The sequence below is a fragment of the Cervus canadensis genome, chromosome 18, assembly GCF_019320065.1.
Source record: "Cervus canadensis isolate Bull #8, Minnesota chromosome 18, ASM1932006v1, whole genome shotgun sequence".
Classification (NCBI taxonomy): Eukaryota; Metazoa; Chordata; class Mammalia; order Artiodactyla; family Cervidae; genus Cervus; species Cervus canadensis.
Genome location: NC_057403.1, coordinates 11,971,726 through 11,985,814, shown reverse-complemented (window position 1 = coordinate 11,985,814; position 14,089 = coordinate 11,971,726). Strand labels below are relative to the sequence as shown.

The 14,089-nt window shown below is 53.8% G+C and overlaps 1 protein-coding gene across 1 annotated transcript; it reads right to left on the bottom strand.

The window, feature by feature from the left end:
* Window positions 1–323: 323 nt before the first annotated feature.
* On the bottom strand, window positions 324–12,491 carry LOC122420060. The gene is made up of 7 exons (XM_043434796.1): window positions 12,328–12,491; window positions 10,391–10,480; window positions 9,544–9,635; window positions 7,327–7,432; window positions 4,976–5,065; window positions 2,857–2,948; window positions 324–626 (listed from the first exon to the last, which is right to left on the bottom strand). Exons 2-7 carry the CDS (start codon window positions 10,458–10,460, stop codon window positions 444–446), a joined length of 633 nt encoding a protein of 210 aa, XP_043290731.1. The 5' UTR covers window positions 10,461–10,480; window positions 12,328–12,491; the 3' UTR covers window positions 324–443.
* Between the last annotated feature and the right edge of the window lie 1,598 nt (window positions 12,492–14,089).

Sequence of the window (14,089 nt, the reverse complement as noted above, 5' to 3'; positions counted from 1 at the left end):
GACACAGGATTGCCCGGCTAAGGACTACAGTTCCCAGCACCCCTTGCAATTAGATGTCGTCATGTGACCTGCTCTGGCCAATGAGCTGTGAGGAAAAGTGACCTGGGCTTCTTGTAAGAGTCGCCCTTTGAAGGACTGAAGCATGTCTTCCCCGCTCCTCATCCCCTCAGTTGCCCCGCACCAGAATGTGGACTGGGTGGAGGAGGTGAGCCCTCTCCAGCCACGTGGCTCAGAGCACCGAGGTCCAAGGACCCTGGCTGCCCAACCCCACGGAGCCGCCCCGCCCCGGCCCTGGGAGTTTCACACACAGACCACAGCCTTGGGAGAGACAGCAAGTTGAGTTTATTGAAGCCGCTGCATTGGGGGATTTTACGTCACGGTAGCCCAGCATGCATGATTCGGGGGCGCGCGGTCAGGAGCGGGAAGCGGAGGGCCCTCGGGGTTTAGGAAGCAGTGACGAAGCTGAGGCAGCAGAGGGGACACTCGCACACCTTGACCTCGCGGAACTCCAGCACAGGCAGAGGGACAAAGGTGCAATTCGGGTCCGACTTCGAAGCGTCAGAAGGAACCTGGGGCTCAGACTCAGGGTCATCGGGCTCCACGTAATAGGTGAAGCAGACGCTCGGCTGAAAGGAAAGAGAACGAGAACGTAGACGCAGGAAGAGAACGGTGGTGTCACTCTCGCGATGTTTCAGAGGCAGGCCATTCTTTGCAGTGAGTGTGTCTGGGGGGCATCTTGTGCATTGCAGGAGGTTAAATACCATCACTGCCCTCTACCCGCCCGGTGCTAGTACCTTCCTTCCTCTTCTTGTGACAAAGAAGAAATGTATCCCGACACCGAAGGTGTCCCCTGGGGGATGAATTGCCTCCGGTTGAGAATCACTGCTTCATCCCCTACTTATAGCGGTTAGGGAAAGGCAGGGACTGTCTGCCCCATACATGCCCATGGATACAAGATGTAGGGTTCTCATCTCATAAGCTGACGGTTGGTTCTGTGGTGGGCACGGGACCCAAAATGAACTGACCAGAAAGCTCTCTCTTTCTAGACTATTTGGCTCATCTACAAGCATCTCCCCACTGATTTCTTATTAGTTAGTTGCACAGAGAAAAGAAAAATCAGTAAGTATTCAGTGGAGAAATGGGATAAACTGAGTGGATCACAATTCAAGTGCATCTAAATGCGATGTTCTGAGAAGGACATGGCATCACTTAGGTGGTGCTCCAGAGATCACAGCTCACCCTGAATCTCATTAGGGGGATAGCACAAAAATCAAACAAGTATAGAAATGAAGCAAAACAGAAAAAGCAATCAATATTGTGCGAGGTGTGACTCGGATGTTCAAAACTGTCTGTCATAAGAGGCAACGGAAGACTGAGGAGATTGTCTAGCTCAAAGAGAATGAAAGATATATTGTGTGCATGCTCAAGTTGTCTCAGTTGTGTCCAGCTCTCTGCGACCCCGTGGAGTGTAGCCCGCCAGGCTCCTCTGTCCATGGGATTCTCCAGGCAAGAAGACTGGAGCGGGTTGCCGTTTCCTCCTCCAGGGGATCTTCCCCACCCAGGGACTGGACCCATGTCTCTTACATCTCCTGCACTGGCAGGCAGGTTCTTTACAACTAATGCCACCTAGGAATCGCAAAGATACATTACCAAGTGCAATCCCTGGCCCCAGTTTTCCCCCATGTAGGAGGAGAAAGAACACCAAACAGCATGTAGTGAGTGAACAAACCAAGAATGTGGACAGCAGATGAGATGAAAGTGCATATCAGGGTTAAAACCTCAAAGGTCACAACAGGCCCACAGTTATATAAGAGAAGATTCTAAGGTGAAACACACGGAGGAATCGGAGCATATGTACATATATATAGTGCATATGAGAAAACATGCAAATAGGAAAAAATGGTGACAATTGGTGAACTCGGATGATCTTTGTACTGTTTTGGTAAAATCTTTGATTACATTATTTCTTAACAAGAAAATTTTATAAAGAGTCCTCCCCGGGACTGCTGCAGGCACTAGTAGGAAAGACGTTCTCGCAGGCATCTGACCCAGGGCCTCCCGTGACCCTTCCCCACAGCCCCTGCTGGTTCTCACCAGGGTCCCTCCAGCCTCCCCTCCTGCCTGCTAAGAAGCCCAGAGACAGAGCCGACGCCTCATTGGCCAAGGGTGAGTCATGTGCCAGCCCAGGACCAATCACGGGGAACCTTGGCACTGCCGGTTCTGATTGGTCAGGGGTGTACCTGGAGCTGGTCTGAGGATGGGATCAGATTCATCCAAAGTGCGTGGAGACAAGTGGTCCCCCCAGAAAAGTCAAGGGTGTTAGTAGGAGAAGGAGGACTGGTACCCAGGTGGACAAGGCCACAGCTGCCTTTTCAGGAGGGACCATTCCCTAATTCATTCCTTCATTTAATCAGCCCGAGTATATACAGTTCCCAGCGCTGCTTACATCTGATCTAGACAGGGGATATGTCATTGCACAATAGAGGAGGCTTTTGACCCCACAAAACTACTCTAGTAGGGGAGACAGATGATTTAAAAGATAGATACAAGATATGCTCTCAGGTAGCAATAATAACACTGAAGAAAATTCAGGAAGGCAAGAGGTCAGAGGGAAATGGGGCAAAAGTGAGCAAGGAAGGCTTCATGGAGGAGGTGACACTGGAAGTTGGAATTAGGAAAGAGAGGAGGCAGGAAAGAAGGCAGCACCCCCGAGAGAATGGGGACACATCCTGGGGTGGGGGACAAGGGGCACCCAGCCACCCTTGGGTCTCTCCTGGGCAGAGAGGGTGGTGGGGGTGCCTGACCTCTCATAACCTAGGGGATCTCTGGTCAAAGAGAGGAAACAAGTAGGCTTACCATGGGACAGAACGGCAGGACATTGAAAGACAGTCTTCCCTTCACTCCTCTGGGCTTCTTTCGAGGCTCATCAGGGTTCTCAGAAAGCAGGGCTGGGGAAGGAGGAAAGAGGTGTGAGGCCATCATGCCCTCTGAGGCTTGAGAAACTCAGTAATAATAAGATCTCCATCATGAAACCAGTGACAGAAACTAACGCATGTTGAGTACTTGCCCTGTGCTGGGCACTCTTGCATATATTTTACTGTGATAGCTAACTTGGCTCTTATCTTCATCCAACTTTACAGAGGAAGAAACTGAGGCACAGAGGGGTTAGGACACTTGCAGTCACGCATTAAATTGCATCCTGAAGGTCCTCAGGGAACAGACGGAATGTCAGTGACCGAAGGGGCTGTGGAGATAGTGACGCCCTGGGGTGCCTGTGTCCAGGAGGAAGGCACCGCTGATACGCAGGTGGCCCTGTGGCATGTCTCTCCAGAAAATACTTAGGTTTCCCCAAAGAAGACAATACTCTGGCCACCTGAGGAGAAGAACTGACTCACTGGAAAAGACCCTGATGTTGGGGGAGGTTGAAGGCAGGAGGAGAAGGGGACGACAGAGGATGAGATGGTTGGTTGGCATCACCAACTTGATGGACGTGAGTTTGACCAAGCTCTGGGAGTTGGTGATGGACAGGGAAGCCTGGAGTGCTGCAGTCCGTGGGGTCACAAAGAGTCGGACACGACTGAGCCACTTATCGCACACAGCACAGACAGACCATGCAATGCCAGGCAGCTGGAACACAAACCAGCATCTTGTGGGGGAGGTTCCTCGAGATGGACAGAGGGCACAGTGCTTAAGGTCAAAGACCCCCAGCCCACATGGCCAGGGTTCAGGTCCCACCATGAGCTGATTATTCGGACTTGTCACCCTTCAGATTTCCCATCTGCACCATGAGGTAATTGGTGTCAATCTCACAGGGAGGTTGTGGAGTGCGGGTGACTGGATGCAGGGAAGCATTGGGACTGTGACTGGCACGACATGCCAGATGAGAATTAAGTGAACTAAGACAAAAGAGGAAGTGGGAGTGAGACATATAGTACACACAGCGTATCAGACATAAATACACAGTGCCAGATACATACACATCCCTGTCAGTATGAGTGAGCACAGAACATTCTGGAAGACTGGACAGGAAGCTGGGAAGTAGCTACCTCTGGCAAGGAAGTAGGTAGCTAAGGAAGTGGCTTGCATCTTATTTTGTATGAGGGTTACACGCAGCTGCAGATGTGTTGAAATATAAGTAAAAACACACATGGGGATTGTGCTAGTATCAGTGGGCTAGTTTTCACGTTGGACTATCATCCAATAAGATCAAATTACTGGAGGAAAATGGGATAAAGGGTCCATGGAATTTCTATGAATCACAATGGCAACGTCTTGTGAATGTAAAATTATTGCAAAGTAAAAGTTTTCAAAAAAGGGAGCGTCACAGCAAACCCAAGAGCCCTCCCTCATGAGGCCAGATCACCAAAAGGATCCTCCTTGCTCTGTGCTTAGTTACTAAATTGTGTCCGACTCTGAGGGACCCTACGGACTGTAGCCCACCAGGCTCCTCTGTCCATGGGATTCTCCAGGCAAGAATACTGGAGCGGGTTGCCATTTCCTCCTCCAGGGGCTCTTCCCCACCCAGGGATGAAACGTGCGACTCCTGCATAGGCAGGAGGTTCTTTACCACGAGCGCTGCCTGGGAGGCCCCCAGCGCACTCCTTCCCACTGCTAAATCCTCTCTTCAGGCCTTGTCACGTCTCAGATGAATGACCCTACAGCCCCTTGACCTGGCAACTGAACAGAGGGTCAGCCGGCCCATGCAGGTGGCCACACGACACAGAGGAGCCCAGATTGATTCCAGCTCCCAGGACGCAGCCCCGCAGGCTCTGAGCAGGGGAGTGACGGACTCACGGATGTGAGGTGATGTCGGGAGGTTCCATCCCGGGCACCCCTCAGGGCCCCCCGCTCCTTAAGAGGAGCCAGCGGGAGACACTCGGGGCTGGGGCCAGTCTTCAGGGTCCACGCTTCCCCATCAGCCTGGAGGCCTCCCCACTCCTGCCTGCCCACAGTTCCCACCCCACGTGGGTCTCACCTCCTTTCTCCGGTGGCCTGGTCTGCACCTCCTCGGTCTCCTGGCCCTCGATGGTGCTCAGAGGCAGCATCATGGCCCCACAGGTGCTCCCTGCGGACAGGAGACAGTCAGTGCCTGGGCGGCGGAGCCAGGGGGCCTGGGTGTGGCTCTCAGAGGTCGGGTGGACTCAGACAGCCCCATCCCCTCCCCACGTCTCCAGATCCCCAGCATCCAAGGGGACGTGCTGGCAATGCCTCCTCCTGGTTCCCTCCAAGGCCCAGGGTGTGATCTGGGGAGACCGGTTGTCATGGCGCCCGGCAAGGACAAGGGCAGGGCTCGTGGTACCTGAAGTTTATGACCATTTAAGAAAAAGAAGAAATATTATGATACAAAATGCAGGGACTCTGAAGGCCAATAACAGTTACTATCAAAAGGGCCTGCCTCTGGAGTCTGGCATACAGCAGGCACTCAATAAATGCACTCGTGGAGCGTTCCCAGTGCTGTTTCAGCTCCGTCCCAAGGCTACCAGGCAGCCTGCCCAAGGGGTTCAGACAGGCCGGCCCCTCCTGCCCCGCTGGTCCCGGCACAGGAGGCATCGGTCCCGGCCTCAGGACTGCGGTGACGGGGAGGGGCGGGGCCCCAGACCCCGCGGCACAGCCCCCGGGGCGGGCCGGCCCTGCAGGGAGCGGGTTCAGCAGAGGCTGACCCCAGCCCTTCCTGGGCAGAACGCTGGTCCGTGTGTCTGAGGGCTGTGGACTGGGTAGATTCCAGCCTGCCAGTCACCAGCTGGGAGATCTCAAGGCTCAAGTTTGCCAGATTTCCTAACATGATATTACAACAGATTCATAGCAAACTCAGACTTGAATTTCAGACACACAAATCAGTTTTTACTATAAGTCGTATTGAAACACTATATGGGTCAGGTCTACATAAAAACTCATTTTTAAATTTATTTTGCTAGATGATGTTTAAGTATAGGCAAGTCCCATGAAATATTTGGAACATACTTATACTAAAAGGGAATTCACTATTTGTCTTAAATTCAAATTGAAGTAAGCATCCTGTATTTTACCTGGCAAGCCCCGATTCAGGGGTTTTTTAACCTCTTGTGCTGTCAGCTTTCCCGTCCATGAAAATGAGGAAAATAAATGATTAAACATGAGGATTAAATATGATTAAATACACACACACACACACTCAGAACACACTATCTGATATCTTAGAGTCAAACCTCTTCTTCGAAGCCTGTTTAAGATGCTTAAGACCCATCAGAGATCCTCACACATAATCGTGCAAATACAGAGTGCGTCAAATAGTGGGAACCCCCGGCCAGATACACACACACACACAATTGTTAGAGACGCACATTTTCTGATGATCACTGTGGAAACCAGGGCTTACTGACACAAACACACCTGCAGACACATTGCAAGGAAACCCAGAGACCCCCGGCACTAAGGTGGGCAGGCCTGCTTCTCAGGACTGAAGGAGGGGCCTCACAGGTAGTCCTGGTCTCACACACACACACACACACACACACACACACACAACTGCAGATGCATCAGCTGAAATTATCAATACCCCTCACCCTCCCCAGTACCCTTTCCCTCTGGTGGACACCCAGGCCCACCCTCAGCCTCGCCCGGGCCCCTTCCCCAGAGGCTGCCCCTCAAAACCTCGCACCCCAAACGTGCTCCCAGCCCCCACCCGCAGTCACGCAGGTGCACAGAACCACTGGAGGCGCAAAAGCTGTTTTCCATGCGCACTCCTCATCTGTGAACCTTGCTCTGCGCCCTTAGTGAACCCCAAACTCACCCAGAGGGTCTCCCCGGCTCCCCACCCGTCACACTGCCCTCTGGACGCCCCCCAGAATCATGTTCCTGTCTTCTGTGCGGCCAATTCCTTACCTGAGCCCTGAGACCGACTGACCTCTCTGGTGTGCATTGCAAACCTGTGCCTCCCGCCTCCTCCAGCAAACTGCAAAGTCCTGGGTCCTCCCCTCCCGCCCCCCAAAACCTGGGGACCAGGACCCGGGCCCCCCTCCGCCTGCCCTGGAGGGGACCCCCGCCTCCGGACACCCCAGCCGCCTGTGTCCCCTCCAGGCTCCCCTCCTCCCAGTGGCCAGGCAAACGCTCGGACTCCTCGCGGCTCACGAGGGGCTGAGGACGCCCCCGCCCTCAGGGGAGCAGAGGTTCCTGCCGGGCGCGCACCGGGCGCGCCCTGGGGTCTCGGGGCTCCCAGGCAGCAGCCCAGAGCACGCCCGCACCTCCTCCCGGGGCGCCATCGCCCTCCCCGCGGGGACCCCGCAGCGCCCTCCCACGCCCCCCGCCCCGATGGCGCAGACCTCTCGGACCTGCGGCCGCGGGACTCACCTCCGGACCCGGGCTCGGGCTCGACGTCTGGGCTGGAGAGCGCCGGCTTGCTCACCGCTGGTCCTGGGGGCCCGGGCAGGGCTGGCTCCGAAGAAGTCCAGGGGACCTGCGGGTACACTCGCAGGAATGAAGAGCGCTGAGCGGCTCAGCATCACTCACGACGCCCCACCTCCACCCCCCAACACAAGCAGGTGGTTAACAGTGTGCCTGCCGCCAGCACCGGCGTGTTGGTTTCACTTTTATTGTTGGGGGGGATGGGGGGTGGTCCCGGGCCGCCTCATCCTCACTGCTTAGAGAAACTGACATAGAGAGTGGCCTTGGGCGGGTTTTAGGTGGAGGAGACTCAGCGGTGAAGGTAATGAGGGTGAGGAGTGGTTCTAAACGCCTTTCTCGAATATGAGGAAACACGCACCCCACACACCTAGAAACACATGTGTGTAGCATGTACACTGGACCCAAACACAAAATATCCTTTACACACGGCATCACACTCACAGTAGTTCAAGATCTCCCTCCTTTTTCTAACCATTTTCACACCTTCACCGGTATTGATTTCAGTTTGCATTTATTCCGAGCAAGATCGGTCACTTTGGTGGTCAAAGATGTCATGGCAAATTGCTTAGTCTTCCTGAACCATCCGCTCTGTCAGAGCTACTGGACTTGGCATGAAAGCATCGCAGACTCTCCCTAAGATGTGGGTGTAGTGTGTCAACAAGCTCTTGTTTACTCAAACAGGCTGCGGACTGGGTGACCTCAATCGGCTCCCCCTTGACCTAGAGAATCTTCTGTGCCAGTTCCTAGAGCAGACGAAGCCAAGGTGCTCTCTGGCGAGTGGGCAGTTAGGGCAGCAATGTGAAAGGATACACTTTGTGGTTTTTCCTTAAAAATAAGAAATACTTTATGAAGATACGAATCCTGAGAATTGAAAGAGTCTAATACGAATGGAGAAGGAAATGGCAACCCACTCCAGTACTCTTGCCTGGAAAATTCCATGGATGGAGGAGCCTGGTGGGCTACAGTCCATGGGGTCACAAAGAGTCGGACACGACTGAGCGACTTCACTTCCCTTCACTTCAATATGAAAGGAGCCACTGGGTCTTCATTATGCACAAAACTTGAAATAACCTTTAAAGACAGCACTCAGGAGCCTTGGGTGTCTCTCCTGTATTAGGGATCATATTAATCCGTCTTTCATAGGACTCGGTAATGGTTACATGAGATCATCTATACAAAGTGCTCACACCACGCCTGCCAGGTCGAAGTTGCCCAGGAAATACTTTGTAAACCTGTGACTCTCACGTTCTTTTCTAATAAGATTTTCTAACGAGTCCTCCCCGGGACTGCGGCAGGCACTAATAGGAAAGATGTTCTCGCAGGCAGCTGACCCAGGGCCTCCCCTGACCTCTCCCCACGGGCCCCCCTGGTTCTCACCACGGTCCCTCCAGCCTCCCTTCCTGCCTGTTAAGAAGCCCAGAGACAGAGCCGACGCCTCATTGGCCAAGGGTGAGTCACGTGCCCAGCCCAGGACCAATCACCGGGAACCTTGGCACGGCCGGCTCTGATTGGTCAGGGGCGTACCTGGCGCTGGTCTGAGGATGGGATCAGATCCACCCAAAGTGCGTGGAGACAGGGGGTCCCCCCAGAAAAGTCAATGGGGTTAGTAGGAGAAGGAGGACTGGTACCCAGGGGGACAAGGCCGCAGCTGCCTCCACAGGAGGGACCGTTCCCTAATTCATTGCTTCATTTAATCAGCCCGAGCGTATACAGAGCAGGAGGCTGGTTACATCTGTGCTAGGCACGGAATGAGTCATTGAACAACAGAGGAGGGCCCTGCCCCCACAGAACTACTCGGGTAGAGGAGACAGATGATGAACACATAGACAGAAGGTATGCTGTCAAGTAGCAATAATTACTCTGAAAAAAAGTTCAGTGAGGCAGTGGATTGGAGAGAAATGACATGAAAGTGAGCAAGGGAGGCTTCATGGAGGAGGTGACACCGAAGCAGATGTTGGAATTAGCAAAGAGAAGGAGGCAGAGAGGCGGGCAAAATATTCAAGGAAGACCACTCCCTACGGGATGGGGCCACATCCGGGACAAGGCAGGGGCAAGGGGCACCCGGGCACCCAAGGGTCTCTGGTGGGCAGAGAGGGTGGCCAATCCACGTGATCACTCAGCCCAGGGGCCTCCAGTGAAAAGGGAGGAAGCAAGCAGGCTTACCACGGGGCAGAACGGCAGGACTCTGAAGGACACGGTTCCCTTCATTCTCTTGGACTTCTTTCGCGGAACATCAGCCTTCACAGAAAGCAAGACTGAGGAAGGAGGAGAGAGTCATGAGACTATTTGACCCTATGAGGCTTGAGAAACTCGGTCATAATACAGTCTTCATCATGAAACCAGTAACAGGAGCTAATACGTGCGGAGTATGTTCCAGACACGCTTTTAAGTACTGTGCATGCATTCGTTTATGTGGTTCTTCATAATAACTCTCTCTTCATAATAACTCCCAAGTATACTGAAGTGGGTTGCCATTTCCTTCTCCAGGGGATCTTCCCGACCCAGGGATCAAACCCTGGTCTCCCATGTTGAGGGCGGACTCTTTACTGACTGAGCCACCAGAGAAGCCAATAACTCTCTGAGATGGGTATTATCATCAACCCACTTTAGAGGTGAGCCAACCGAGGCACAGAGAGGTGGGGACACTTGTTGGAGGTCGCCCAGGAGTGAGTGAGACCTGCATTCAATTGTATCCCAAAGGCCCCCAGGGAACAGACAGGAAGTGTCAGGGAGGGGAGGGGCTGGGGTAAGAAAACAGGGGTGTCCAGGCCACGAAAAGGGGCCCAAACGGGCTCAGCTCCCAGGAGCTCCCTGCAGGCTCTGAGTTGGGCAATGACAGGACCCACTGATGGGAGGTGATGGCAGGGAGGCTGCATCCTGGGTGTCCCTGCCCGGAAGAGCCAGTGGAGACATGTGGGGTCAGGGCCAATCTTCAGGATCATTGCTTCCCCATCACCTGTGCCCTGGAGACCTCCCCACTCCCTCCTACCCACAGTTTTCTGGGTCTCACCTCCTTTCTCCGGCGGCTTGGTCTGCACCTCCTCGGGTTCCTGGCCCCCAATGGTGCTCAGAGGCAGCATGGTGACTCCACAGGTGCTCCCTGCAGACGGGAGACAGTCAGTGCCTGGGCGGGGGAGTCGGGGGCCCGGGTGTGGCTCTCAGAGGTCAGGTGGACTCAGACAACTCCATCCCCTCCCCACGTCTCCAGGTCCCCAACATCCAAGGGGACGTGTTGGCAATGCCTCCCTCCTGGTTTCCTCCAAGGCTCAGTGTGGGCTCCATACCTCCGCCCCAGCATCACCCTGGGTGGGACTTGGCCAGTGTGTCTGGGGTGAGAACTGGGGGATTCCAGCCTGCCAGTCACTAACTGGGGATCTCAAGATTTAACAACAGCAACAAGAAAGACACAGGACACTGAGATTTGAGCTTCAGGCACACAGATCATTTTTTTTTTTTTTTAGTATAAGCCATATCCAAACACTACATGGGTCGTGTCTACTACTAATTTTTTATTTATTTGGCTAAATGATGTTTAAGTATATGCAAGTCCCACGATATATTTGGAGCATACTTATACGAAAAGATAATTCATTATTTATCGGACATTCATATTTAAACAGGTTCACTGTATTGTCCCTGCAGGTCCTGCTTCAGGCATTATTTAGCCTCCAGTGCTGTCAGCTTTCCCCTCGTGAAAATGAGGACTATAAATGATTAAACATGAAAATTAAATGTAATTAAATGCACACACATACTCAGAACACTCTGCTAACTTAGAGTCAAACCTCTTCCTTTAAGCCTTTTTAAGAATCCTTTGACCCACCGCAAACCCTCACACCTTAATTGTGCAAATGCAAGGTGCGTCAAACGGTGGGAACACTCAACCAGTTACACACACACACAGGATTGTTAGTAACGCACACTTTCAAATACAGACTGCGGAAGCCAGGGCATAAGGACACAAACACACCTGCAGACAAGTCCAGGGAAATTCAGAGACCCCCACCACACAGGGGGGCAGGACACACACACACACACACACACACACACACACACACACACACCCCCTCCAGACAGGCACAAAGGCAGACCCACAGGCTGAAATGACCCCTCACCCTCCCCAGTACCCTTTCCCTCTGGTGGACACCCAGGCCCACCCACAGCCTCGCCCAGGCCCCTCCCCCAGAGGCTGCCCCTCAAAACCGCGCGCCCCAAACGTGCTCCCAGCCCCCACCCGCAGCCACGCAGGCGCACAGAGCCACTGGAGGCGCAAAAGCTGTTTTCCACGCGCACTCCTCATCTGCGAGCCTCTGATGAGTCTCAGCGCACCTGCAAACACGTCCAGAGGGTCTCCTCTGCTCCCTACCCCTCAAAGTGCCCCTCGGACTCCCCAGAACATGCCCATGGCATCACTTCCCGTGTTCTGCTTGGCCCATTTGCTCGCTGACCCCTGACACCCCGCTGGCTTCCCAGGTTGGGAGCAGCCCCCGGACCTCCGCCTCCCCCATCAAACCGCAAAGTCCCCGGGTCCGCCCCCTCCCGCCCCTAAAACCTGGGGACCAGGACCCGGCCCCCCCCAAGCCTGTCCTGGAGGGGGTCCCCGCCGTCCCCGCCTCCGGACACCCCACTCCGGGGGAACCCACTCCTCTGTCCCCTCCAGGATTCGCTCCTCCCAGTGGCCCCAGAAATCCTGGGGCCCGGAGTTGCCCAGCGGCTCAAAGGATCCGAGGGTCTCCGTCGCCCTCAGGGGAGACCCGGGTTCCTGCAGGGCCCCCACCGCGCGCCCCCTGGGTATCGGGGCCCCCAGGCAGCAGCCCCCGCGCCCACACCTCCTCCCGGGGGGCCCCCGCCCTCCCCGCGGGGACCCCCCCGCCCGCGCTCCCAGCCCCGCGCGGCGCCCCCGCCCTGCGGGCGCAGACCCCGCGGAGCGGCGGGCGCGGGACTGACCTCGGGACCCGCTTCGGTCTGGGCCGCTGGGCAGGGCAGGCGGGCTGGCTCCGCGCGCGTCCTTGGCGCCTGAGCAGAGCCGGCTCCGGAGACGCTCGGGGACGCGGTGGACAAACGCGCGCGAATGAACAGCGCTGAGCCGCTCGGCGTCACGCACAAGCCCCAAGCCCGCCCCCAAGGCCGAGTCAGGTGGTTCAAACCGCCTCTGACACCAGCACAGGCGTCAGAAGGCTCGTGGCAACTTGGTTATTAGCGGGGAGGGTAGGGGGCCTTTGTGTCTTGGTTCGTTAGAGAAACCGAAATAGGAGGTCGTGATGGGCAGGTCTTAAGGGGACGAGAATGACCTTGTGCAGGTCATAAGAGTAAGTCAGTCAGTTCAGTCGCTCAGTCGTCTCCAACCCTTTTGAGACCCCGTACACTGCAGCACGCTAGGCTTCCCTGTCCATCACCAGCTCCTGGAACTTGCCCAAATTCATGTCCATCAAATCGGTGATGCCATCCAAGCATCTCATCCTCTGTCGCTCCCTTCTCTTCCTGCCTTCAATCTTTCCCAGCATCTTTCCAATGAGCCGGCTCTTTGCATCAGGTGGCCAAAGTACTGAAGCTTCAGCTTCAGCATCAGTCCTTCCAATGAACACCCAGGACTGATCTCCTTCAGGATGGACTGGCTGGATCTCCTTGCAGTCCAAGAGACTCTCAAGAGTCATCTCCAACACCACAGTTCAAAAGCATCAATTCTTCAGTGCTCAGCTTTCTTTATGGTCCAGCTCTCACATCCATACATGACTACTGGAAAAACCACAGCCTTGACTAGACGGACCTTTGTTAACAAAGTCATGTCTCTGCTTTTTAATATGCTGTCTAGGTTGGTCATAGCTTTTCATCCAGGGAGCAAGCATCTTTTAATTTCATGGCTGCACTGACTATCTGCAGTGATTTTAGAGCCCAAGAAAGCAGTCTGTCACTGTTTCCACTGTTTCCCCATCTATTTGCCATGAAGTGATGGGACCGGATGCCATTATCTTTGTTTTTTGCATGTTGACTTTTAAGCCAGCTTTTTCACTCTCCTCTTCCACTTTCATCAAGAGGCTCTGTAGTTCCTCTTTGCTTTCTGCCATAAAGGTGTTGTTATCTGCATATCTGAGGTTATTGATATCTCTCCCGGCAATCTTGATTTCAGCTTGTGCTTCATCCAGCCTGGCATTTCGCATGATGTAGTCTGCATATAAATTAATGAAGCAGAGTGGCAATATACAGCCTTGATGTACTCCTTTCCCAGTTTTGAGCCAGTTCGTTTTCCCATGTCTTGTTCTAACTGTTGCTTCTTGACCTGCATACAGATTTTTCAGGAGGCAGGTCAGGTGGTCTGGTATCCCCATCTCTTGAAGAATTTTCCACAGCTTGTTGTGATCCACACAGTCAAGGGCTTTAGCATAGTCAATGAAACAGAAATAGATATTTTTCTGGAATTCTCTTACTTTTCCTATGATCCAACAGGTGTCAGCGATTTGATCTCTGGTTCCTCTGCCTTTTCTGAATCCAGCTTGAACATCTGGAAGTTCTCCATTCATGTAATGTTGAAGCCTAACTTGAAGAATTTTGAGCATTACTTTGCTAGTGTGTGAGTTGAATGCAGTTGTGTGGTAGTTTGAACATTCTTTGGCATTTCCTTTCTTTGGGATTGGAATGCAAACTGACCTTTTTCAGTCCTGTGGCCACTGCTGAGTTTCCCAAATTTGCTGACATATTGAGTGCAGCTCTT